The 27499-nt window shown below is 46.4% G+C and overlaps 1 protein-coding gene across 2 annotated transcripts; it reads right to left on the reverse strand.

The window, feature by feature from the left end:
- Positions 1-1399: 1399 nt before the first annotated feature.
- LOC119449476 (40S ribosomal protein S3) lies at positions 1400-17033 on the reverse strand. Of its 2 annotated transcripts, XM_037712657.2 has the most exons (4): positions 16898-17033; positions 16112-16336; positions 8220-8502; positions 1400-1637 (listed from the first exon to the last, which is right to left on the reverse strand). In XM_037712657.2, the coding sequence occupies exons 1-4, from the start codon at positions 16925-16927 to the stop codon at positions 1447-1449; spliced, it is 729 nt and encodes a 242-aa protein (XP_037568585.1). In that variant the 5' UTR covers positions 16928-17033; the 3' UTR covers positions 1400-1446. The 2 variants fall into 2 exon arrangements, with proteins under 2 accessions (XP_037568585.1, XP_049521195.1); XM_049665238.1 differs by lacking the exon at positions 16898-17033 and having other exon boundaries at positions 16112-16384.
- Positions 17034-27499: the final 10466 nt, after the last annotated feature.

Raw genomic sequence — 27499 nt, forward strand, 5'->3', positions numbered from 1 at the left:
TCGGCTTGTGGATTAAAACATACTGAATTTTCGCTGGCTGTTTTTGACTTTTTATGACTTCCCGCGACGCACCGTTGCTGATCTCGGAGCCCGCGACATTCTCGGCCGTTGCCTTTGCGAAGGCAACTGCCGTCAGATCGTTTTCTTTTTTTCCCCGTTCTCACTGACGATGACCCATTTGATTGCAGCACAAACATGTAATAGCGTTATAATGTTAAATATTCAGAATTATTTACATTTTCATGCAAAGAAAATATTAGTGTGCCTTTCCCGACTGTGAAGCAATGATTGATGTTTACCTCGAATATAAGGCGGGGGTAGACTGAGGCCGCGGTTTTCGGAAAAAAACCTCGCCTTATATTCGAATAAATACGGTATTTGCACTACAAAAATTTAACAGGAAGCCCTACAGTTGGGTGTACCATGCAGCAACGCAGCTCCTCAATGTGAAACATATAGAGGAACTTTCTTCTTTTTGGAATATTACGTGACAAAACCAGCTCAGATTATGAGGCACGCTGTAGTGGAGGGCTCAGTGTGCACTACAACGCAAGCACATGGGCGTTTTTGCATTTCGCCTCCATCGAAATGCGGCTGCCGCGGCCAGGATTCGATCCCGCGATCTCGTGCTCAGCAGCGCAACGCCTTAGCTGACTGAGCCACCGCGGCGGATATATAAAGAGGAACTTTGCAAGTCATGCAGTAAACCTTTTCCTGCTACACTTTGCTGCCATAACAGTTCTTGCAGTTTTGGTAAGTCTCCCTGTTGGCTGGCTAGAGCTGAATGGCTTCAGTTGGTGGAGCAGCACGAATAAGCAGTGCATCCTGAAGTTCCGGGTTGACTTCAGTCATCGTTGCTCTCAGAATCAAGGTCAGATGAAAATGGCAGCATCCTCCGACTCGCTGCTGCTCAAGCCGTAGATAAAATCAGCTGCAGACACAGCGCGAGATCTGCGATGCTTCGGAGCGCAAATGCAGATTCAGGAAGCGGCTGTGCTTTCAACTTCGCCGAGTGCACGCACGTCTTCAGAGCCAGTTCGAAAATCGCCGCCAAGCACGAAAAATATGGTCTGCATACAAAAAAAAAAAAAAAAAAACTTTAGTTCTGCTATAAGCCTGATGGCGCAGTGTGTCCATGAGCGGCGGAAAGTCTCAAAAACGGCGTTCGAAACCATCGCTAGCAGGGTAACGATGCCTAATGGAGTAGGGAGAGTCAAGATATGTGCTTAGTGAAGTATTTTACAAGGCGCTTTACTGCAATAATGTCCAACTTTCTTAGTAATGCCCCATACACATACAGAGCAGAGGAATCTAAGTAGTCTTTTTGAATTTTCTAAGCCTAATGCCTCAACTGGCCCTGCACAAAGTTGACGTAAAGTTTCAGTAAACCAGTTCCCACTGTAGTGACGAGATGTTCTTTATTCGCCGGCAGAGAGGAGCCAGTGCTTAGGCAGGGGCAGACAGGGCAGCGGCCTTTTCACCAGCTGCCTTTTCAGCGTAGTCAAGGCCAGAGGCGTCCTTCTTGGGCTCCTTCTTGGGCTCCATAATGGAGACGTGGTCAGGCAGTGGCTTCTTGGGACCGAGTTTGCCATTGGGATCGCATGGCAACATGATTTTCACTTTGATTCCCAACACACCTGCACAATGGATAAACAATGCAGCAAGTTAGCAAAAGCTCAGACCTCTTTCCATATATTTGTTTTCTATTATGAATCTCAAACCTAAGTCTCATTCTCAATTGCCGTAATGTGCTATGCAAGAAAGCAGAGCTAGCATCCAGCCAGAGTAACAGAATAGCGGAGTATGCATCGCCATATTCATCAGCAAGAACGATGCGATAAAAGGAACACAATAGGACAGGCACAATTCTCGCTTTGTGTGCCTTTAGAACTGCAATAGCAACCACGAACACCACTGCACTGGTAGCAGCGAGCAGCAGTTCCATTATGATTCAGTGCAAGTCACACATGATTCACAAATACGGCGGAAGCCATCAAGGAAGAGTGATTCTACCACGACCCACCTGCAGGCTACATCGCTAACGGAAGATCAGTTTTCAATAAGCTCACTTGTGAAAAATAATTGAGAACATGCAGTAGTGAAAAGCCTGTCTACTCAGATGAAGATGTGGGTCTCGCAACGTGAAAGACCCTTATTGTTGCCAGAGCTTATCAGTCACAAAATGAAAATAATTGCAGCTTTCACAATCTTGCGCAAAATAAAAACGGCAGTTGCGGATTTAGTAAATGAAGGAGCCTTGATGTAAGCATCTGTTCGTTTTTTTTAGTCCAGTTGATATTCAACATGCCTATTTAATTCTATATAAGGATAGGGTTTTCCATAAAATTCTTAGCCTAAAAGTAACCCTTACCTTATAAGTAATGTTAATGAAATCAGTTACTGTTTCAATAAGGCAGCAGAAGCACCATATTTCCGGCGATCCACTTTTTAGATTCCAACACAAATTCTAGCAATTGTAGCAGGCATGGCATTATTTGTCATCACAATAATATAGCGCTACCTTTACAGTTAGGTTTACTGTGATGCCTTTATTTAAGCTCAGATAAGGAATGATAGCTTTCCGAGTTAGTTGCAGTCGGCAATCAATTTTTCGGACAGCAAAAATTTAGGCATGCTCGATTATGCAGCATCACTACCTACTAGCTCCCATAAATGTGCAACACCCAACAGACACCGCTAAGTGCGCCATTCCATATTTCTAACTATGCCTGCATGGCAGCATTATGGTCTTCATGCGTTTATCCTGCGAAGCAGTGTCCATTGTTCATGCCTGCAAAGGGGGTGCGGTGAGCTATCAGAGCATCCATTATCCACACTGTTTGTGCCTAGATAAACTGGAAAATATATTCGGAACTGTGATGTAATCAACTGCTGCCCAATTTTTTGTCATTACAAATGAACTTGCATTTTACAACCTTACAAGGCTGCCAAGGTCAAGAAATTGCTTGCCTCAGGTAATCCGTTCACATTTATCTGCGGGTACATCTGGCAGTATAATGCAACCACGGATGCAGCACACAATTGACATAATGAATAGCCTCATTGGCAGCAACAATTTGATGCTGAAGCAGTACTTGCACCTTGCATATCCACAGATCACACAACGTAAATGGAATGAAAGAGCCACAATGTGCTTACATACTACATAGCTGGTTATGTTGCACAAAAGGTATTCAAAATGACCTGTGTAAAGCGTGCAAGCTTTATTCTACAAAGGAGATGAAAAAAGCAGTAGACAGTAATCATGCTTCAAATTTCCCTGCCATATTCGACAACAGCAGCATGGTCTATCCATCAGGGCCACACAGCACAGCAATATGATTCCTTGAAAGCAGCTTTCCTATTCATTTCAGTTTCAACAAGCTTCATGAAAAAAGCACTGTCAACTTCTCTGCCCTTGTCGGAAAGATAGATTTGCCCCTCCTCAGCTGAAAGAGCATGCTGTGGGTATTATAAGATACCTAATGAAAATTTCCTTTCTAAGTAGATTCCATTACCTTACGAAGTTGCTTAACTTAATAGCAACAGTCTCAGCTGATTTGTTTTCTGTAACAAATTTATGTCAATCATTAGCCAGCTCCACTCTCGCCGTCTGTACAGACATGAGCCACAACAAAAGTTGCAACCCCATGGTCATTGCCCTAGCAGAAAGTGGTCTACCACTGTACCAAGTAGCAGGGGATGCAGATTTAGTGCAAGCTCCGACTGAGCTTTACCCTGCATAACAATGACCTTTTTAAATACTCTGATGCAGTTGCATGCAAACATGTCCATATTACACTGCATTCACAATCTTAATTAGGCTTATTCAAAAGGAAAGTTATTTAACCTGCCAAGCTAATGGCAACAGTAGTGTCAAGTTTTCGACGCTCCAGAAATATGCATGTCACAGGAACTGGCGAAGTGGATAGATAGTCTAGGCTTGGGCCCCCATTCCATTTTCAATTTGAGCAAAGTGGTTCGAGAAATGTGGAATACTGAATGCAGTAAACAGCAAAGAGGGCACGTTGTCCAGAGACAGCTAGAAAGAGCTGTCAGAGACATAATTCCGTAATAAAGACATAATAAATTTTAATTCCGTAAAAGTAAGCTCTGCAGGATTCATCTTAATTCTGATTGCTACAATTGAATGTGTGCTTATTTTTTGAGTTAAAAAATTGGGTGCATGTTAGACTTAGGTGCTCATTTCTACTGTGAAACGATAAAAACTCTGCATGTTAGAATTGGGTAAATACTGCCGAATGAAGCAGCAATGTGTTTGTAGATTTATTTCTTCCACTTCTTTCTATTTGACCTGCCGCAAAGTTCAGCTCTATTGGTCCCACAAGGGTTCAACTAACGGAATTTGATTGTATACAAGGCAATATACAGGAGGAAATCCCAGCTGTGGAATTACATTCCTACAACACTGCATTTATTGCTTTGCATGCTCACTTTCTGCAAAAGTCTGTTCCATTTCTCACTCACTCCCCTAGGTCCTAAGCAAGCACGAGACTGGGCATGTTCTTATCGTAGCTGTAATTTGTCTTCAGTTTGACAAGATACAGGACAAAGTGTGCTGAACAATGTCTGGCACCGTGCCTGGCCACAATGAAGTGCACTCCAACTGGGCACTGCAGACACAAGAGCCGCCACACAAGCGTGCTGTCCCTCCTGTCGTGGCTCTGCATCCCATAAGTGGGGAGGCAGAGTCGTAAAGGGAGGTTTACAGTGGTGCCTGGCTAACAAGACATGTTATCAATATTTTCATAATAAGAGATGATGGCAGATAATACACACATAATTAACATCTTAACTACTGGTTTCATCAGCAATGTACTAAAGTGACAAGTGAAAAGCGTGTTATTGTAGTTGCACCTGGGTATATTGAACACACATATAAAATTATTGTGTTATGGAACAGCTATAAAATCCCCTTGAAAATTTCTGTATAAAATTTTTACTTTTATATGTTGAATTACCTATATATATATATCAAACTTTTTGTGATCCCCTTCAGATTCTATATATCCGGGTTCGACTGTGTTTAAAGTGGGTACCAAGGAGATGGACACCGTCAGCTGCATGCGCATCAGGCACACGTGATGTGGCGTGGGTAGTACGTAATTTTACAGCTCTCGTGTGGCTGATCTTAATGCCGAGACCTTCACAGAACGGCCATTGCAAAGGGTGCAACTTTGTACGGTATTATAGATAATGATGTACTCTTTCCAGACATGGACATGCAAGGAATGCCGAAGAGCACACTTTTAGCAAAACGGCAGCTGCTGGTGATGCTATGTCACTGGTGCTACGTGCTTCAGTACAGACAACCAGCAAAAAAATGCATATGTTTGCGCCAGAGCAACGGACAATTTTTATGAAGTTATAAATGTACAAGTCCTTAAGTAAAAACAACTATTCTGCTAGCGCAACTTTGCAAAACTGGCCGGATAAATTCGGGGCGATCTAGCCACATTCCGCCAGGCTTGAAATGCGTTGAAGCTGAGAGTCTTGTGGTTGAGAGCCGTCAATAAACCTCATTGAGCGCGTCACCATGTGCTGCTGGCCGGCGCCGATGCCGCAAATCTGTCGAAAATCAGTTCCTTGTGGTTGGGCCTTTATACAAAGCCTGCGAAGCTCCCACCGATAAAGTGATACCTCAACTTTGTCCACAGTCGATCAGGATGCTTTAGGACTCACGAGTTTCTACAAGCAGACGGCGCATTAGAAACAACAGAACTAACCGATGAGGCAATCATAGTGAACGTCCTCGCCTCGGATAAAGCCGGCGACAGCGATGCCACGGTAGAGCAGGCTGCCTTAACATTGTCCCTACAGGAGGGCCTGCAGATGATTCAGTCCCTCGGGGACTTCTTATCGCGAGGGACCTTCTGCTGCACTACTTAGAGCACCTGAATGCCTTGGAAGCAGGATGTAAACAAGCTTCACGTAGAGCAAGCAAGGCTGACGGACATGGAGTTTTCTCATGCAAGCCAGTGAGAAGTATGTGGCAAGATGCTTGTAATCTCGCCCCAGTGTTTCTTCTAGATTTCTTAAGCTAAGAGGCTGCCGCGGCAACCTTCTTGCATTTTTTAAAAGGCCCCTTTTGGGGCCGGGCCACCAAAGTGATGCCTCGGTGGGGCTCACATGTCACTTGCTGCCCCAAGACTCCTCTTTGCAGTTATAGCAGTGCCATTCTTGAAACCCGACAGCCGTGTCTTGTTACATGCGATCGGAGCACGCAGGAAGCAGAGCTAAACAGTTAAACAATCGGCACCCGGGAGCACAATTAGCATCCGGATGGAGGAAGGTGGTGGGGAGGGGCACCGGTCTCCCTACCATTATAGTTTTCTCAGACAGTTCTGCCATACCCCTACTTAGCTTCTTTTTTTTTATGAAACCCGCTTATAACAATAGAATTTTTATGGCATTTGAATATTGTTACAAGTGGCTTCGACTGTACCTCTAAACAGCGTATGAAGCGTTAGGCGTGCTGAAATAGTCTGAAATCTACAATTGCTTTTGCAGCAATTTCAGGTTTACAAAGTGTGCATCGCGTCCAGCTAATGCGCGAACACTGGAGACAATCCTTTAACATGCACGAAATCAATGAGCGACTCGATCGACGAGACCGCACTTTGCGTGAACATTGGGGTCGGTGTCAAAGACCAGCCATTGTCAATCAAGGTCGACACTGCCGCTGCAGTCATCGACCTCCATCACACAATTAGAGTGTACTAGCAAAAAGCTGTCGTCTGTCGCAACAACGAACACCTTGTCAGAGATCTCTTCTCAGAAAGAGGCAGCACTATCTGCACTCAGCAACACCATCGAAGCACCACTTGTTTCATAAGCAGCGATGTACTCCTAGAGCTCGGTCATGTCAGCGGCTTCAACCGTGTTGATTTCACTATCATGAGTGGCTACAACAACCTGGTACACAAAGCTCGCCTTTCTGAAACACTTGTTTATGATAGAAAAGGCTCCCTAACCCTTTATTTGCTGATAGGCATATGGCCACTGGTTTCAGCCTTCATAATCGCGGCACTCCTGGTTTTCAGAATCGTTGATCTCGTCGAATGCGCGAGCTCATACTTTTTTAGGTCTTGCAAAATTTGCAGCTTTGTGTCACGCAGCATACTTTTGTGCTATGTCGGCGCCGTCTTCTTCAAAATGAACTGTCCACTGTTTCGGGGCTGCTTCGACGGCGCATTTCCACACTCGCTGAGAGAGATTGTAGAAAGGCCGGACGCCACTGTGCTTTTCACATCTCACTTTTTTTCTCTCTCTTTGGACGTGTATGAAGCACGATTGTGGGCAACTCGTGGTACAGACACAAAACAGCTAGCACCAACTCTCAATGCTCTCCGTGGCTTTTGCAATTGGCACGCATGGCGGTAATGGCGGGTGATATGAACTTGCGTAACCAAACTTTTCACCCTGTCTCGGCATTGTTCAAGGGGAACTTAGACGCACAATTGTCAAGGTCAGTCTGCATGGAAAATGCTGTCCAGAAGGCAAAATTTTGATTGTTGTATCCAACATGCAGTCACAAGATATTTTTATGTAGTTTTTTTTCTTCATAGTCCTAATGCATAAGTTGATACTCTTTAATCGATTCATAATTAAAATCGATATATCGTTAGAAGTCGACTACACTATATTTGGCGTGCAAGGGTAGGGCCTCTTGTTTTTGGATACAAATCTACTTCGTTATATTCAAGGCAGGACTATTTAACTTCATTAAAACAAGATATCAAATACATAGATCTGTATGGGGATTTCAAGGGATTTCATTTACTTTTTATATCCATGATCTTGTTGTATTCCGTTTTGTTATAAAGAGGTTTGAATGTATTGTGCTTGAGACCGACAAGCAAAACTCCAGTCAGATTATTTACATTCAACATTACCGGGAGAAATTATGAACAAGATCCCAGCATTTTATCTATGCTGTGATCCTGTGGAACATATGCAATCCATCAACACCTCAACTGTTTCCTACTTGTACCTACCGTATGGCACATCTTGGTTCACTGAATACGTCTAATGAAACTTGAGCTTGCAAATTGACAAACTGAAGTTTACTAAAACTTGACCCAATATTCGTAAAATCGTACAATGAGCCTAAATTCGAAAACATAAGGAAATATTCAGGAGAGTTATGTGTGCAAATGGCCCCCACAAGCTAGAGTAATAAGAAATGCGCTACATACCTTGCCGCAGCAGCACGTGACGCACTGCAGTCTCGACATAGTCGTTGGTCGGCTCGCCACTGTGGATCATGAGGCCATCCACGAACTTCATGGACTTTGCTCGCTGGCCACGCAGCTTGCCAGAGACGACCACCTCACAGCCCTTGGCGCCACTCTCCATGATGAAGCGGAGCACACCATAGCATGCCCGACGCACAGCCAAGCCTCCAATCAGCTTGTAACGCAGAGACTCGCACTGAGCTATGGCACACAGGCCTCGGGATGCTACCTTCTCAGCATACAGCTGCATAGAAAAAAGGAAATTACCTAAGCTAGTTGCCAGGCTCCTAAGAAAGGCATGATTGACTTGAGCATTAAAGGGTCCCTGGAACGGTTCGGATAAATTTTGTAGACACGTACGGTACAGCTACAGTAAAACATTCGCATCACAATTTAAGTGAAGCGTCTCATATTAAGAAAGCTACAGACGATTACGAGTTACCCTCCTCTCTAGCCATGCATTTCCTCAACTTGTTTGCCGAGTGATCGGGGCTAAGCTCTGCCTTCGCTGGCTCTATGTCATGTTGTGACATGTTGTCTACTTCTGGTTGTCTTGGAGCCAGCTCTCCAACCTCTTCGCTAGCTGCCCGGCCGTCGATCCCCAGCAAGAGCGATCAAGCAGCGTGCATTGCGCGCGTTCTGTCACAGAGCCGAGTGTGTCTGGTATTCCGGTAACCACAGGCGAGCTGGGTGTTTTGACGGGTAGGCAGAGGCATGAACTAAAGCCCCTCCATACCGCTGTGATAAAGGAGCTTCGCAGACGTACCATGAGCGGCCTGATCGGCATGCACAGTCCAGCCATCTGCTGGCGCAAAGCTTAACCAGCCAAATACAGAGCCAATATTCCTGTAATCAAGTGTGAAACATTATGTCGCCGATCGCTACGTTTGCAGCCCACAACGCCACAAGGGCATACCTGCCAAGTTCGGAGAAACTAAATCTGGGAGATCTTCCGATCGGGATCACCTCCTACAGTAGCTAACCGATTTTTCGGACCCCCCCTGGAGGGGACCCAAAAATAGTCTGAATAAAACAAGTCTGAAAAATCCGTGAGTTTATTTCAGCTGAACTGGACTGAAAAAGTCGCGTATGCTCCCTTGCTTCAAATTCATTCTGCTTGCATCTGAGCAAGCGTCATGTTTTCGTCATAAATGTTGGACAACAATGCTAGAGCGTTGGCAACGTCTTGCGGCGATGGTTGCGGGCGGCCGGATGTGTCATCCTTTGCGGCGGCGCGGTCACTTGCCGCACGATCTCGTCGTCCGTCAGCTCCACGCACAACTCTGTTGTTGTCGATTGCGGCAATTCGGCAGATGCCTGGAAGGCTGAACAGCCTTCCAGGCATCTGCCAGCATGCCAAAAACAGGTTCACGGAGTAGCTTTTCCCGCTATCATAACACATGAGTGTGCGGCCAAGTAAACGGGCCCAGTAGAGTACCTTGAGGTTTTTAATGACACCTTGGTCCATCGGCTGGAGCACACTAGTAGTATTCGGCGGTAGGAACTCTAGTCGAACAGCTTGCAGGTTGTTAACGGCGCCGTGCGCCCCGCAGTTGTCAACAAAGATGACGACTTGTCGCTTATGGCGCTCGAACATACGGTCCAGTCGGCGGAGGTAATCCTCAAACAAGCTTTGAGATATCCAGGCCTTTGTATTGCTGCTATACCACACAGGCAGGTTCTTCGCGCCCTTAAAGCATCTCGGCTTTTTGCTTCAGTATGTTGCCCGAAAAAGGGAAATTTTTTGTTACACACCTCTCAGCCACAGCTGCAGGGCCTCTTCGAGTATTGGATGTTGTCCTTTCCGGTCATTTTTTTTACCTTTGCAGTGTGACTGATCGACTGCAGACAAGACCTCTTTGTTCTTCACGTAATCAGACAATGTCTGCTGGGAGACATTGTCTTGGAACTCCTTCGCGACGTCGACTTGCGTCCGTCCTTGCTCGATAAGCTTGATAATGGCGGCCTTTTTCTCTAGCGTCATCGTCGAATATTTACCACGCTTCTTCAATGCATTCGGGGGAGGCGGGTGAAGAGCTGGGGTCATGGTGTTGAAAACACGTCGGTGTTGTGCTGAATGAAGGGCTGCAACACACTTAAATGACGATGGCATTGTGTATGGCGGCTAGTGATGACAGGCGACACTGCACGGGGTGAAGGCCGAGGGATCACTGCTGCACTACAACGCAAAACGTGCCAAGACTATGACGCAGAAATAAAACTGATGATGATAGTGCTCATCGTAAGCGTCACCTAGTGTTTATAGGTAGCGTCCAAAACTGGCCGCACATGACCTTCGCCACGTGAATTAGGACGCCACTAAGCCAACTCAAGCCAATCCACGTCTGATCCGAAGCTAGCCAGGTGGCCTTAAGATTCAAAATGGTGTCCCCCTTGAGTTGCAGCGTGGCTCAGTCGCGGCGATTTTTGTCCGGAAAATCGAATGTTTAGCTTCATGTCCAAAAAATCGGTCGCGAAAATGCATTAGCTCTACGGGAACCCTGACGGTGCATTTACGAAGTCCGGAATATCCATCAAATCAGAATTTTTGGAGTCCGAAAAATCGGTCGGCTACTGTACTCCCAGATGAACTTGAATTCTGTTTACAGCTATACATGAACATCAAGGTCTCACTTTTGCAAGCATTTCGTTGTTGCTAATTTTGCCTTCAAAAATTCTTTTAAATTTTAGATTCTTGCGTCTTACGTCCCACAACCACCATCTGATTATGAGGCACGCCGTAGTAGGGGACTCTGGATTAATTTGGACCACCTGGGGTTCTTTAACGTGCACCCAATGGACGACTTCTGCATTTCCCCGTTTCACCATCAACGAAATGCGACCACCGCAGCCGAGATTTGATCCCACAAGCTTGTGCTTAGCAGCACAATGCAAAAGCCACTAAGCAACCACGGCGGGTGGTCAAAAATTATTCAGATAATGATTTATCGTAAGAAATTCCATTTTTTCACATTTTGAGAGGTTGACGTTCCCCAGCGACTTGAACGAGCGACACATGGATGAGCGGCACTTTGTCCTCGTATTTTTTCACGATGTTAAATTGCCATTCGCATTCTGCATTGCTCTCTGGTATCAACAAAATACCCAGCGTCCTTCAGCTGAGCACTACATTAAAAATACTTGGATACTTATTGCGCTAGCGCTCCTTGCTTTTAAAGCCATGATTGACCGTAGGCCTATGCAATGCCAGAGCGGCTGACGCCGAGGAGAACGATGGAGAGTCTAGTATTGCTAGTTGTGGAAGGCGGCATTCGCTGGCTAGCTTGTTGAGACTAGGATCACTAGGGCACCGAACAAATCTGTCAGCGTAAGGAGCGGGTCTGCAGTTAACGAAATAGCGCATGTATGGGGCTTCCCTACTACTTTTTTAAATTTTGCGCGATCAACCTCTAATTGGATTAGATTGGGTTTTTGCCAATGTGGCCTGACAAAGCACTAGACACGGGAACAGGACACAACAGCAATTTCCGGGCGAATTTCCTGTCAAACGTACAACCGGATAAAATGGTCCAAATCCGGGAGTCTCCCGGGTAATCCGGGAGACTTGGCAGGTATGCAAGGGCGAACCATGGTACTCGCGAAAAGAAAGAACAAGACCAACACTGACCGCGCAGCTCTCGTCAACACAGAGCACGTTTTAACACATGCAGACGACACTTGCTGCGGGCCGAAAGTTCATTTAGTGTAGTGATACATGTCCTTGTGCATTCTGTTATTTTCTCTTTATAGAAACAAATGAACTAACATCTAAACTAATACAAACAACATTTGTTCACCATAATGTTGAAAAAATTATCGATGACGCGCCCTGGGCGGCCAATCGGATACCTGGCCCTACTGAGGTGATATGGTCAAATCGCGTCACTTGGTCACAAAACTCAGCCGATTGGCGTGCTGCAACCGGTAGCGATGTACCTTTTTAACACCTTATAATAAATTACACGCTTTACATGGAGTGCTTAGAGGCATCAATTATTGATCAGATGGACCTACTCTTTAAAGAAACATTGAGTTGTTAGCCATGGATGGCTAACGACTCAATACGTTTGTACAAAATCGTCAAAATCGTTTCAGGGTCCCTTTAGTCACAAAATATACCAGCAAGCACATTTATAGAAACGACCAATAACAACAGATAACAGTACTATCATACCCAGAAGCCCAAGCTACCCAGACCATCACACAGGGTACAACATGAGACGGAGGGAGAAGGCATGTTCACAGAAGAGAGCTGTGGAGTGGGCTATAAAGAATGTCATGGATGGCTCTGGTTTATTTTGACCACCAGAGTTCTTTAACACGCACCCGAAGCATTTTTGCATTCCGAAAGATATATATAGGGGGCGAAAATAATCAGGACTACTGAGGGGCTCCATTTGTTAGCGACAACCAAACGAAGCAAAAAGACAACAAAGCCAAGTATAGCAGAAATGAACCATTTTTTTTTTTTGGAGCGTAGAAAAAATGAAAAGGGATATGAAAGTGGAAGGAAGAAAAGACAACTCGAGCCAAAATGCACATGACATGTTGCTCTACCATTGGAGCTGCGGCGGCAAGCTGCACACCAGTCCACTTTCTTGGGCGCCATATTTACTCAAATTTAAGCACAATAGATTGCAATACCCATTTGATTTTCATAATCCATTTCAAGAAATTAACAAGACATCAATTTTTCATGGTAAAATGGAAGATTTGTTTTTTTCCCTTAGAAAAAGAAAATTGTTTCCAAGCTACAGTAGACAAGACTCATCATCGTTGTCAGAGGCCTCCTTATCCCCTACAGACCCCACGGAGCATCTTATCTCAATATTACAGATACCGCCTTTCCTAAATGCCTTGCCGACTATGGCTGTTTCAACATACTGTATAGAATATATACTATAGCCTAACAACCTGATGGAGTGAGCACAAACCTACTGCAGCTCACACAGCTGCAGCGACATGTAGATTTGAATTACAGAAATTTTGATGCCAATGACGATGGTTTGTCACAACTGTAGTTTGTTTCGCACTTGAATTTATTGCATATACCATTTTATAGGAAATCCTTAATTTTTTTAAGTGTACAATAGAATCAAGTAAATACAAGTGCATGTAGTAAACATAGCGCGGGGAGTGTCAGCCAGCCCCACTCATGGGTATGTATGGCAGCAACATCCTGTCAACCACTGCCATCACATACTATGTGCATGAACTTGGGAGCACTAAACAGGCAGTTAGATGGCAACATGTGGCTTGAAATCATGTTTCTGCTTCACAGAACTATGTTAGCACAGTTTGAACGACGCAATGCCAAAATTTTGCAGAGCTGTTTGGACAGAGAAAGGACTCTGAGAATGAATGTTTGGTGCAAGCTGCGGACACAAAACATTGCCAGCAGACGAAGCATTGACTAAACAGAGTTCGACAGCTTGAATTAACTAGAAGCAAAGCACCAAGTGAAGACTGAGCACGATGGCAAAAAAAGCATGCTGCATAAATGCAAGTGGCCACAAAACACAATGCAAAACATACAGCTAGAGGCCAAAAGTTAAACTAGACATAACGGCACCAAAAAGACGAATACTTTGCAGCCATAATGACCCACTTGAGATGTCTGCGACCGCTTTTTTTATAAACACTACATTATGCCACAGGCGGCACTGCATGTACCGGCGGCCATGCACTCGCAGTGTCGCGTTTCAATTCGCGAGCACTGTACACCCTTGCAATTGTTTAACAATATCACGCAAGCGTCTACCACACAGCGTGTCAGCGGTCTTGCAGCGGTCAGGGACACTCCTGAAGCAAACAGTGCAGCAGAATACATCCTAACTAGAATTCGCCTTGCACGATCGCACAAAGTCGCCAATCCCGCCGTCCCTCACCGCTCCAAGTCCGCTGACACGCCGTACGGTCGACACTCGCATGATAATGTCAAAAAATTGCAAGGATGTACAGCTCGGTCTACTTTTAGAGGGAACATGCAAGCGCGTGGCCGGCGGCCCGCGCAGCAAGATTTGTAAACATGGCGCATGCACATAAAGTCGTAAGGGCGGTGCGTGCCCCGCTTCATCTGCTACTTCTCCGCCCCTGCGCTCGACAAGCGCTGGAGAGAGCATCCGTTTTTTCGCGGTGGAATTTATCTAGCCGCCACTCAGTCTGCTGCTCATCGGGTAATCAGCAAGCAGAAAAAAAGTTTTGTTTGTCGCTGCAGTTTCTTGCGAGTTTAACTCGACTCGGTTCTTGTTCGTTGAAGCAATGTCCACAGAAGCTCCATAGTTAGGATATTTGTGATATCGATAGGACATGCAGTTTTATGAAAATTATTCCGTCACACCCACACGTGTGCGCAATGACGTAAGGTGTGCATAGAACAACACATGAAAGTAAACGTGGAGGAGAAAATTTATTGATTATATTTTTGCGACAGAGGGTATATGGGGACAGAACTAGTCACAGGACTTTAAAAGGATGCAAAGCTGGTAGTGTGTTCGCACAAGTCCATGCTCTGTAAAATGCAAAAAAAAAAAAAAAAAACGCACACGTGTGCAAGGGAAATAGGACCAAGCGCTGCTCACAGCTGAGAAAATTTACCCAAATAATGGTTGTGGAGCAACCCGTAGCTGTGGAATTCTGCAAAAGTGCTAACGAAGCCTGTCACTTCCGCAACCTTGTGTCAATGCTAACCGATAAGCTAGTCGTATGTTTCTCCCGTGCTGCTCACAGCAACTGGCCACTTTTCATGAGACAAAACAATTGAAGCCCGATGCAGCGAGCATACCAAGTTTGCCCATCCAACCATATAATGTCCATATATTCAAGTGGGAGGCAGGGTTGGTATCAGTGCTTCACAGTGCGCAAAAAAAAAAAAAAGAAAGCCAGATGGGCCAGCGCTTGCTAGCGCTGAGGCGGAGAAGTAGCAGACGACGCAGGGCACGCACCGCCCGAATGAATCTATGCACATGCTCCGTGTTTCGAAATCTTGCCAGCAGTTAGCGCTCCTCGGACCGCTGGCCACGCGCTCGCGTGTTCCCTCTAAGAGTGGACCGAGCTGTACAGACACATTTAACGCGTGCGGTATGGTGTCGCGCAAAATCTCAACAAAAGTTATCCACAAGAATACAGCCCCAGTTGAACATCCAACCTGCCATTGTTTTACATGTTTGTCAAGGGTAACTGTAAGTACAAGCTTTACATGGGCAGCATATGTGTTATGCAGGAAGCCCCGAGTTTAGTGCACACCCAAGCTGCTCAAGTTTCACCAGAGATTGTGCTACAGTAGCCAGCAAACGAACACACTGTGAAGCCTGCAGAAGAATCAGTTCCTAGCGCCCAATTTAACAGTCCCTGCTCACTGGCCTCTTGTGTTCATTGTAAACAGTGAGCACAGCACATTCTAACGCAAGATTTTTGTGTGGAGAATAATAAACTTGAAAAACTTGTCAGAGGGCTCAGGGAATTAGCCTTTTCCACGCATCATATTGTGCTCAGACCATTTTATGTTAAGATTATAAAAATTGCTTGTGTAAATGTATAAGACAAAACGTGGGTGCCCCACAGCTATAGTCATTACACCTCATTTGCTCTCAAAAGCGAACAGTGCATGGTAACTTGGCAAAGGAAAAAATTGCAACATATGCACGTGTATGTGTCGGCAGCAGAGCTAATGCGCTTTAAATGACAATTGGTCTGTGCATAAGACGGAATTGCGGGATACGACTGAATAATTTTTACCGCTGTCAACAGCGTCAGCACCATTGGACTGTTTCAAGCATTCAAGTCAATAATACCATTTCGCCTCAGTGACACGATGAATTCATCAACCCATTTTCAAAGCAAGATATGCTCACCTCAACAGTGCCTTCAGGGAAGTTGAACCTCTTCTGCACAACGGAGGTAAGTTCACGAATCCTGCGTCCCTTCTCACCAAGCACGGACTGGGTCCGGGTCGCAAGGATGATGATTTCTGTGTTTTGCGGCGTGACACGGACTTCCACGCCAGAATAGCCATCTTCGGCCAGTTCTCTCCTCAGGAACTCATTGAGTTCGGCCTTAAAGACTCCGTCAGCGACGAACTGCAACCGAATTATTAAAAGGTATATACACATTTCAGTGCCATAAGAGCGTTGCACACTTGCAAATGAAGCGCCGATCAACACTAACAGCCGTGCCTTCATTCTACACAAATATACATTGAAGCAACAATAGCACGCAAAGGGCAAGTGCCCCGCTACATTCGATGTAAGTACATGAAAACCAAGATCCCGGCCACGCGAGGCAATGCGCCTGGCTAACTTGGGGCAGATTCAAGCCGGCGTTCCGATAGTAACCTAAACAACACTCCCACCGACATATACGCCGAAATAAAAACGCTGCAGGAAACAAGGAGCTTTACGTGAACGCTGAGGTAAAGGTGTCAGTGAAAACACGCTGAACATCAACTATCACGGTGAATCGGTCTTCAACGAAAACGCGACGGCCTTGGATGACCATTCGCAATCTCTTTTTATCGAGTAATCTAAACATTTCCACAACACAACATTGTTCCGGAACCAAAAAGTAGGCATTATTGGTGCTCCCCGCATGAGTATTTTCCACGCAACCTAATGATTCCACATTAAAATAGCATTACTTACCTTCCTTTTCTTGCTGATCGGATTCGCCATGTCTGCTGAGAGACCGGAAAAGACCGTTCGCACCGCTATGTACCACTTCCTCTCGGGTGTAGGCCTGCTCTTGCGGTAGTTAGAGCATTAAAACATGAAACAATGTTGGCGGCGCTAGCTGCTGCCTTACTGCAATACCATTTGTTTAGTGGCGTCCTCTTTTGAGCGAGTTAAAAAATACTTGTTTGTAGGCTTACTTTGTTGTTCCCAAGAGGGCAGCACACGTACCGTCAACGTTCTGCCCGCTTTGCATCAATCGATGCGCGAAATTTAAACCAATGACTTCATTAGTTACGAAAACGACACTTTATTGAAATTATAGTGATTTTCTTTGTTTTCGTTTGCCTTTTTTTATTACGCGTTCAGCGCGCAGAATCACACACCCGTATAATTTCAGTCGTGCGCTGTACGAGCCGCTTGCTACTTGGTGCTACCAGACGCCCTGCATGAATGTCATACATGCGGCGGGCAGTTGCACGAAGCTTTTTTTCATGATTGCACTTGACTCGGAAAGTGTATTATTGAAATTCGAAATGAATGAATCGCTGAGAAGGCAGCCGGCTGAAGATGTTCGTGTCACGCCGTGTAACAAAAGTGGTTCGTAGTCGGAGGTTGGATTTTCAGCACAGATACTATGACCGACACAAAGGCGCGGAGGCAAAGAGCGTGCGTGGGCGCGCAGTTTGGGGGCACGTGCGGCTATCTGGTTGATGGCTCCGTTCTCCACGGAATCACGAAATAAAACAACAAACGTTAATTTTAAATATACTCGCTGCAACAATCTACGTGCTCCATTCTGTAACTCTAATGGTGCACTGGTTATCCATCGAACGCATTACATGGCCAGCCCAGCTTGTTCTCTGATCCACACACTCTCTTCCTGTCTCTTAGTGTTCGGCCTAACATTTTCCGTTTCATTGCTCTTTGTACGGTGCCTAACTTGTTCTCGAACTGCTTTTTTAACCTCCAAGTTTCTGCCCTATATGTTAGCACCGGTAGAATGCAATGATTCTAGGGTTTTTTTTTTTTTTTTTTTTTTTTTTTTTTTTTTTTTTTTTTTTGTGGTAAGCTCCCAGTCAGGATTTGGCAATAGCTGACATATGCACTCCAACCCAATTTTATTCTTCTGTAAATTTCCTTCTCATGATCAACGAGAAGAAAGGGAACCGAGGGGCCCGATTTTTATTATCATATCATAAGAAGCCAACAAACAATGACACCAAGGACAACATAGGGGAAATGACTTGTACTTACTAATTGAATTAAGGAAATGCTAAACTAATGGAAATGAAAACGGATGACAAAACAACTGTCCGCAGGTGGGGAACCCTGCGGACAGTTGATCAGGGTCCCCTGTGTGTGTGTGTGTGCGTGTGCGTGTGCGTGCGTGCGTGTGCGTGTGTGTGTGTGTGTGTGTGTGTGTGTGTGTGTGTGTGTGTGTGTGTGTGTGTGTGTGTGTGTGTGTGTGTGTGTGTGTGTGTGTGTGTGTGTGTGTGTGTGTGTGTGTGTGTGTGTGTGCGTGTGTGTGTGTGTGTGTGTGTGTGTGTGTGTGTGTGTGTGTGTGTGTGTGCGTGTGGTGTGTGTGTGTGTGTGTGTGTGTGTGTGTGTGTGTGGTGTGTGTGTGTGTGTGTGTGTGTGTGTGCGTGTGTGTGTGTGTGATGGTCGAAATTTCCGGAGTCCCCCACTACAGCGGAAATTTCGACCACCTGGCGTTCTTTAACGTGCAAATTAAAGACAGGCACATTCCCGCACGGCACCCTGCTACACGCCATGTATCCTACGAGCTATACTCATAAATGCGCCTTCTGCTCTGCGCCCAATACCCTCTACCACATGGCATGGCAATGTCGACAAATGCCATCGACACCACCCATCACCGGACCAACCGTCGAGCAGTGAGAGGCCCAGCTGACAAGCCCGAGCCCTGAAGACCAGCATCACCTGGTGAGCAGGGCCAAGCTATCGGTTCAGGCCCAAGGCATCCTGTACTAGGGACCCCACCCACCTCGGACGATCTTACCGTCTGCTCATTTCTCTAAATAAAGTTTATTCCTCCTCCTCCCCCACTACGGCGTGCCTCATAATCAGATCGTGGTTTTGGCACGTAAAACCCCATAATTTAATTTAAATGAGACTTCTGCGTCATCACGTAATAGAGAAAAAACACGACATAGCGTATCAGTGGATACCGGGCCATTGCGGTATCTACGGAAAGTACCGTGCAGATGAGGCCGCCCGATCGCTCATGATGGTCTCCACTGTCCAGAACAGACGCAGCCGCAAGGCTTCGTTCGCTCGCACGTGAACTTACACTTGCGCAGTGGAACTCGACGCAATTATCCCACCGCTCGTCTCCAGAGCTTGGATCCGAATCTACAGGTCCGTCTTCCGTCAGGAATATCTAGAGCTGAGGAGACGCTTCTGTGCCGCTTGTGACTTGGTGTGGCCTTCACAAATGCTAACTCATCTCGAATCGGAATGACCAACAGCCCTATACATGCGATAACAGTAGCTGCGAGGAAACAATCGCCCACCTTCTCTGTGAGTGTCCCCGCATCAGTGCGCCCAGAAAAGAACTTTCAAGAGTGTTAGGACTTGACAAACGCCCTTTGCCGGAGGAAAGGCTCCTGGGACACTAGCCGAGACCGTCCTCAGCACAGAAGGTTTTGAAAGCGTTGTTGCGCTTCTTGCGGAGAACTGGTCTTCGAGACAGACTTTAAGCAGTGCTGTACTCTCCTCTTTTTTTGTGTGTGTGTTTGTGTGTGTTCTTCTTACCCTTTTTTGTAACATGTCTTCTTATTATATTTTATTCCCCTTACACCCTTTCCCCAGCACAGGGTAGCCAACCGGTCTGAGAACTGGCTAACCTCCCTGTCTCTCCGTTAATTCCTCCTTCCTCCTCCTCCTATACAGGGAGTGTACAGGCCATTTCGATTCTGTACAGATCACCCACTTTCTTGGTATCTAGCATATGTTGATAAATTGTTTGGCTACAAGAATAGTTTTGCTTCTGTTGGCGTCATAGCTGACAAGCGCCCCGCTGCGGCTCACAACAGCCACTTGAAGCGAATAGCTTACTTTGGCTCCTTTGCTCGTTTTCATAGTGGCCGGACTGTCGACACAAAGGCCACAAAGGCGCCGATGAAAAGGGCGCGTCCTCTCTTGCAACCGAGTTGTGGGGCGTAGTCGTCGTCGAACGCCAATTAGCTATAAGCTAGAAATGGTTTGGGGCGCAAATAAGACATGGACTAAGAATAGATCAACGTTACTAGACTAGCTTCAGTTGTCAAACTCTCCGCCCGTGCGCGTACCGCCGCTGTCGCCACTCCTTTGGCAGCCGTCAGATGGCGGTGCCTTTCCATCGAGCTCCATCGAGCTCCACCGAGAGAAAGTGAGAGAAATAGAGACCGTGAATTGGATGCAAAGAATGGAAACAAAAAGGACAATGGAGATTTACAAGAGTGAGAAGAAGTAAATTAGAAGGGGAAATCTGTACGATAACACAAAGGGCAGAGCCTTGTTATTTGAGGCTCGAGCCGGTTGCCTAAGGACCAAAACATACCGGAGCAAATATGTATGCATGTGCATGCAGATGAGGCATGTGTATGCAGCTGCAGTAAAGATCCAGAGACCACTCAGCACATCCTAATGGAATGCGACGGGATCTACCCAGCGAGAACCGTAGGTAACGTGCAAATCCCAGAAGCGCTTGGGTTTAAAGTGGAAGGAAACATCAACAAATCAGCCGTAGAGATAAGCAAGAAACGATTAGAGTACTGGTGGAACAAAAGCAGGGAAAAGATGGATACGACCTGATCTCTTAAAATCATAGGTAGCGGTAAAAGGTAAATTTTTGAAAAGGAAAAAGAATAATGAGAGGTATACAAAAATGCTAAATAAAGAACATGTGTAGTATACCTGATTAAATCAAGCAGGCTAGGTGACTATTTGTTGCCGCCCCGTTTCAAAGGGGATCCCAATAAATCATCATCATCATCAGCTCCACTGCAGACGCCTCGCCGCAGCCTTGAGCTCGCGCGGGGCAGCTTGCGCATGTTTCACGCTCGCGGGCGTTCTCCCTAGTCCGAATTAGTGATACATTGCGAAAGCGGTATCCACCTACAGCAATAAGATATATCGGGCTAGTTGGTTCATACTGACAGAAGGGTAAACTGTACGATAGGAAGAAACGCATACGACGAAGCGAAGAAGCTGCGTTTTTAAGTGTCGTATCTCCCTGTCGTCTTAACCTTTCACACAGTTTACATTTCCTCTACAGCATCTTGGCACATTTTCTCGCTGCTTTTACTTGCTTAATTACCACTTTGGCCAGGGGCAGTTACACGCCAGCTAGCGAAACCAAATTTATTAGCCACAAAAATAACAGCACAACTTTCTTGTAAGCCAATGAATACTTTATTAAAGAAAACGAAGTAAAAACAACTATGTGCCGCACATTTATAGCTAAGATCTAAACTGTCAGAAGGGGCATAACCTAGGCAAATGACTTGCGCCCACGTGGAAACCAACTCCACCTGCAGCAGCTTGGCACGTTTCCTCACTGCCTTTACTTCAAGACTAATCCCCGCTGCTGCTCCAGTAACCTTGCATAAAAATGTATGCATGCAAGTGACTAAAATTTAATGATGCGTGCACTCAGTTATCGAAAGTGCAAAGGCTCCCAACACGACTCAGCGTATTCTCTCACAGCTCTTCTAAGATGGCCCAGAACCGTTCACCAAACATCTATCTTCGTTACCGTTTTTTTTTTCCGGCTGGTTCGACAGGTATATACGAAGGAAGGTTCGGGAACACTTTCGGCACCGCACCCTCGGCAAGTGTCCACTCGCCTCGTGGCACCTCAACCGTCTGTCCATTGATAATATGCACATAACACTTTAAGATGTCCTGCTCGTGTAAGTGTAAATCACACACCTTGGATTTCGCAGACAGTCGACACGAGGAATCGCTCTGTTCAACGCCGAGCGAAGTGTAGCACCAGCTGGGAGTACAGAAGAAGTGGCGCGCCGAACTGTCAACATCGTTCGATAGCCGCTTGTGCAGCCAGGAACGCAGCATGTTGGCATCGTCTGCTAATATCCTTAACAAACGCGGCGAAGGCTACATTTTCGCGGATGACATGCTTCCTGAAATCCTCCGTCAACAACTGACCAGAGAATACACCAACGCTGCACCGCGTGTTTTCTCCGGCCATCCGCGTAGCCGGCTAGTGGGGAAGTGAAGCTGGGAGCGACTGCAGCGCCAGGAAGGCGCGGGCGGGTGGCGGTTCCGCGCAACGCCGCCGAGTTTGACAACTGACTCCTGAGGCTAGTCTAGTAACGTTGGAATAGACAAGGTAGCAGACGTGAAGCTATCTTGGTACAGCGGGCCCTTCTTTTTGTAGCCAAGTACCAACTAGCCCGACAGCAGACGTCACTTAGCTATATACCCTTTTCACGGTGATCCCATGCGCGCCGCCATGTTTGGTCATGTGGTGACGCGTCCATTGCTTGCCTCATCTGTCTCCGTGTTTACAATGCATGTGCATGACGCCCCCCAGTGCGGCTCAGCAAACCTCTGCATCGGCGGTTGTCGTAAACGGTAACTGGGTGGAGGTCACAAAGCTTTGGCCACAGCTTCAGAGGACATGTAAGCGCTTTTGGAGCTCATTGCACCTTGTCTAAACGCAGTGGCGCACCGACGGCGAAGGGGGGGGGGGGGGGGATTCAGGGGTTGTAACCCCCCCCCCCTCCCTGAGGCCGAGTTAACCTCCCATTTTGTTTAATCCCTTTTCCTTCCTTGCGCCTTTGAGTACTGCAACTAAGATGTAAGACGCGCAATCGTCTGCACACTCGCAAACTAGTGCAAAAAGCGCAATTTTGACAATTTCCCGTGAAGAAATTGAAATTAGTGCTGTTTAGATGGTATTTGCAAACTAAGGCAAACTGTCACCCCCCCCCTGGCAGAGATCCTGGGTGCGCTACTGTCCAAACGTTGCGACCATCAGCGCATATACATGCGGGGTGTTTCAGCGAACACTTCCAAAATTTATTTAAAGTTGCCTGTGGCAGATAGCACAATTCTAGTTCATGAGCTGGTCTACTTGAAGAGGCGGATGTTACTTGCACAATAAATTTAAATGCATAATCAAATAATTTACAAAAAATCACTAATTAGGTTTTAACTAATTACATGATGACCCATATTGCAATTTACAAATTAAAGACGTGGAGTTCGCAAGGATGATTCACTTGGAATTAATTCTGAGGATGACACCAGTTTCGAGATAATAATTTCCGAACTTTGCGGAGAAATGCATTGGCGTTCCAGTTAATTTTGTGCTTGAATGCATTAAGCGACGTTTTCTTAAGATACTAACTGGGACGCCAATGCATTTCTCCTCAAAGTTCAATAATTGGTCTCATCCTGAGAATTCGTTTCAAGCGGATCCGCCTTGCGAACTCCACGGCTAAAATTTGTAAATTGCAATATGGGCCATCAGGTAATTAGTTAAAAACCTAATTAGTGAATTATTGGTAATTATTCAATTATGCATTTCAATTTCTTTTGCAAGTAATGTCCGCCTCTTCGAGTAGACCAGCTCATGAATGAAAATTGTGCTATCTGCCACAGGCAACCTTTAAGAATTTTTGAGTGTTCGCTGAAACACCCTGTATATACGGTGCTTGTACAAGAAGGGGGATATAAATATATTCCAAGCTGTCCAAACTTTCCGCTTCAGAATTAAATCAGGATCAATGTATTTTGCTCTTCGTTATTTATTTGTCAATCACATTGAAGCAGCGGCTTGCATTGTTTCTGATTCAGTAACGTTCCCCGCGGTGTCATCGCTATGTATGTGATTGCTTACCCACTGCCTAATCACTCGCGAGTGTGCTTAGTTGCGGCATAATTGTTCTTGTCGCGCACCAGGCTTGGAAGGTAGATGTTCTGCACTTTGTAATAGCTTGTAGCCAAAGATGTATTATCGCCAGTCACAGGGCTTACTCCGTGGACCGTCTGAAACGTTCAGCTTCGAACGTTCGTGTGCTGTCGGTGTAGTCCATCACGTATGCTTCGGCGCATTGATTCAAGAGTGGGCCCATTCACTTATTCTTGACACGTGAGCAAAAGAGGGGGCGTAGGTTTGAGTGTCAGTATATAGGGGTGGGTGTGTGTAGATAACGTGCGAGAAACTTACTATGCCATGCAGGAAACGTCACCGTAAAACAAGCGGTACTCACTCTTGCCGACGTTCCGGGGTTGAAGCATTTTATTTGGAGGTTAGCGATACAACGCTGGTAGACGAGATACTTTTTTTTTTTTTTTTTGCTCCTTGAGGAAAGCCGTGAATCGCGAACGGCGAGCAACACAGGCAGTCCTTGTGCAGCAGCGGTCAGTGGACTTGGCCACACAGATTCATTCTATTCCTTAATATGCCAGCCACTATTTTTGCAGCCAACTGCATGCTTCACACGTCTTCCCTCTACCGTTCCACGTTTTGCAGTATGAATTAAGCACAGTGCGTTAGCGATCACCTATTTACATTTCTGACATGCAGCTCGCAGAGTAGCAGTGTAGAAGCGGTAATAGTTTCGCATTGTTACGGCGCGTGAGCGGCGCGCCGCCGATAGTAGCATCTCTTATCTCCAGAGCAACTATACTCCGTGAAAAGGGTCGATTTTTGAGACGCACGTGCTGTCACGCAAGAGCTTTGTGGCGTCTGGAGTCCACATGATGGGGTGGACCGCACGGGAAGGACAGCCCTCCTCTTCTCCCGCCGCCTTCACCCCCTACGGAGACTGCGGGAGATGGCAGTCGCCTTCTACGCCGGCGCTCGCGCTGTTGGAGACAACACACATACGACGAATCGGCTTATTTGCTTAGCCACCTGTACTGCCGCTACAGATGTGCTGGTTAACGGCCGGCTCTGTTCTCCAAAGAATTACGCAATGTAACAACGAACGTTACTATTAAATATCCTTACTGCAACAAATGTATATACAATATATGCCTCCAAGCGCACCACTCCTTTAATAATGTGAATATATTTCCAGAAGCGTTCGGCTATTTGCTTACATTGACAATAATCGATGGTTTCTGCCCAATTTTAGTTTATACGTACTTTACTCATTTGTGTTGAACTTTTGAACTATATGCGTGTATCGTACGAAACGCTGACGTTCAGCTACGTTCAGCTTAGACTCCTTGCGCTGATGGGAAGGAGTAATCCAGTCAATGATACAGTAGGGTGTAAAACTGGACCTGTTGGTTGATGTTCATTATAACGGCAGCGCAAATGGGACGGCACACAGAGAATAGAAACACACAGGGCAAGCGCTGACAATGCATATAATCCCTTGACAATATACATAATCAGACCGTAATTTTCTCTAACCGCTGTGGGTTAGCAAAAGAGATAACGCTAAGGAAAAAAAAATAAAGAAAATCTTCTGCTATATTTGAGCAACTGCCATGCTTTGGTGCCTTACTATTATTCGATAGGCGGACAATCATCACATGATAAGGTTCAATTGGTTGTCCACCGATTTCTGTATACGAAACTTCTGCACGTATCTATGATTTTTCAGTCGCGCCACCACCACTCCGTGTTCACGCCAGGGGCTTCGAAAGCAAGGGGGCAGAAGGGGCTTGAGCCACTCCGCTCCCCCCCTCCTTTCTCCAACCTTCAGCTTCCGTTATCCTTGCACAGGGCAGACCCAATATCTACAGCAACTGTGTGATCGCTGCACAAAGCAACGCCGCCCACTTAAAACGAGCATAAGAATGCGCGCACTAACCCTATGCATCGCCTCCTTGCCTGGAAGCCTGCCGCGTATACCAGCCGTAAAGCGCACGGAACCACCACACGCCACGCAGCAGCGGCTTCTCGCGAGACTCCGCGTAAAACAGAGCGCGCCACGGCGCCCCGGTCCTCAGGAACGGGGGTGTTCAGCCCCCCTCCCCCTTCAGCCTCTGCAAATGTTTTACACTGCCCCGAGATCGGCCCGCGTTGCAAATCGCATTATATGACCACCTTACTAGGGGTCTGCGAATATTCGAAACTTTCGAATTAACGAATCGAATAGTCACTCGTAAATACGAATAGTTTTCGAATAGTTCTCGAATATTTCAAAACGTCAATTGTGCGCAAATAAACATAGAATTGGAGCAAATGTACGATAAATTTCATCCCCGCGGGATATAGGAGATAACATGAGACCTTATGAAGTGGAGCAGGCTGCGTCGATCATGGAGCCATACTTTACCGGCTATACAGCGATTATTCGCATTCTACGAAGAGGCCTATGCATGCAAACAAACTGCTTATTTGCTCTTAATGCTAGTGTTCTTTTAAAAAGAACGTTTCCCAACGTGCAATGTAATGACAGAGACTTGCTAGCGTTGTGAGTACTCAGTTTGCGAACATCATTTTTATTGATTGTGAGAACGGCTGTTCATTATTCGAAAGCTATTCGAAAAGATTGATTCACTCAGGAGAATGTACTTATTCAGTTAAACTTCTATTTAATTCATAAATCTCAATCAAAACGATTGCTGGGTACATATCAAATTAGTGCGCCCCATATACTACCTTGCGATGGCACAGTGAACCGTGCACCTACTACAAGTGGAGCCGCGAATCTTCCCAGGTCTTTCTTTCTTATGGAGGGAGATCGTAGAACTTCCTTGGGCGCAAACACCGTCTTCCATCGAAGACACCCTGCAGGCCATCGCCTAGAAAGTGCCAAGGGCCTCCTGACCAAGAGGTAACAACACCTGGTCAACGCTCGCAGGCGGACCCGTTCCCTTTTCTTGTACCGGTGCCGTATATACTGTATACCGGTGCTGCTGGAGAGAGATCTCCTAATCGGATCTGGGGTCCCAGAGAATTCCCATGACCTGTGGCCACCTCTCCCGCTCGCATCGAACGGTGCAATGCTGGACCCCCGCAGGGGCCGTCAATGGCGGCGCACTGCGTTCGAGGGGGAGGAGGCGACCGGCTCTGACCCCTTCCGCGAGGGTCCACAAACAATCCGCGGGGCCCTGGTTGCGTTTGTTGTGCGTGTGCCTTCTTTTGAAGGGGTAGCGGAGTTCCCCAAGCAGCCTCCACAAACGCCCAGCCCCCACCTTTTTCGCCTTTTGTGCCCGCTATGCGACTCGTACACACATTCGATTGCTCGGTGGGGTTACAGTGGCCGACGCCCCGACGACGTTCTCTTCCTCTCTACCTTAGAGTCTCGTTCTCAGACGTGAGAGCGAGTTCTATACAATTCTATTCTTTTTTTTTTTTTCAGGGGAAAGGGCTCGGGTTTAGTTCTTTCGGCGTACCGTTGCAATCCACCCTGACCTCGCGCGACCAGAGTCCGTCACACCGGAGAAAATTTCCCTGGGCATAGAGCGGCAGCGATGGTTGCGCGAGGGGGCGAGCAGTGTGTAGTGTGTACGGCGCGGCCAGGAACGCAAAGGGAGTCCCAGTACGAAAAGAAAGGAAGAAAGAAAGAGAAAGAAAGAGAAAGAAAGAAAGAAATCAGGCAGTGTCCTTTCTGGAAACCTTTGCAAGCTCAAAGA

This window comes from Dermacentor silvarum, chromosome 4, assembly GCF_013339745.2.
Source record: "Dermacentor silvarum isolate Dsil-2018 chromosome 4, BIME_Dsil_1.4, whole genome shotgun sequence".
Lineage (NCBI taxonomy): Eukaryota > Metazoa > Arthropoda > Arachnida > Ixodida > Ixodidae > Dermacentor > Dermacentor silvarum.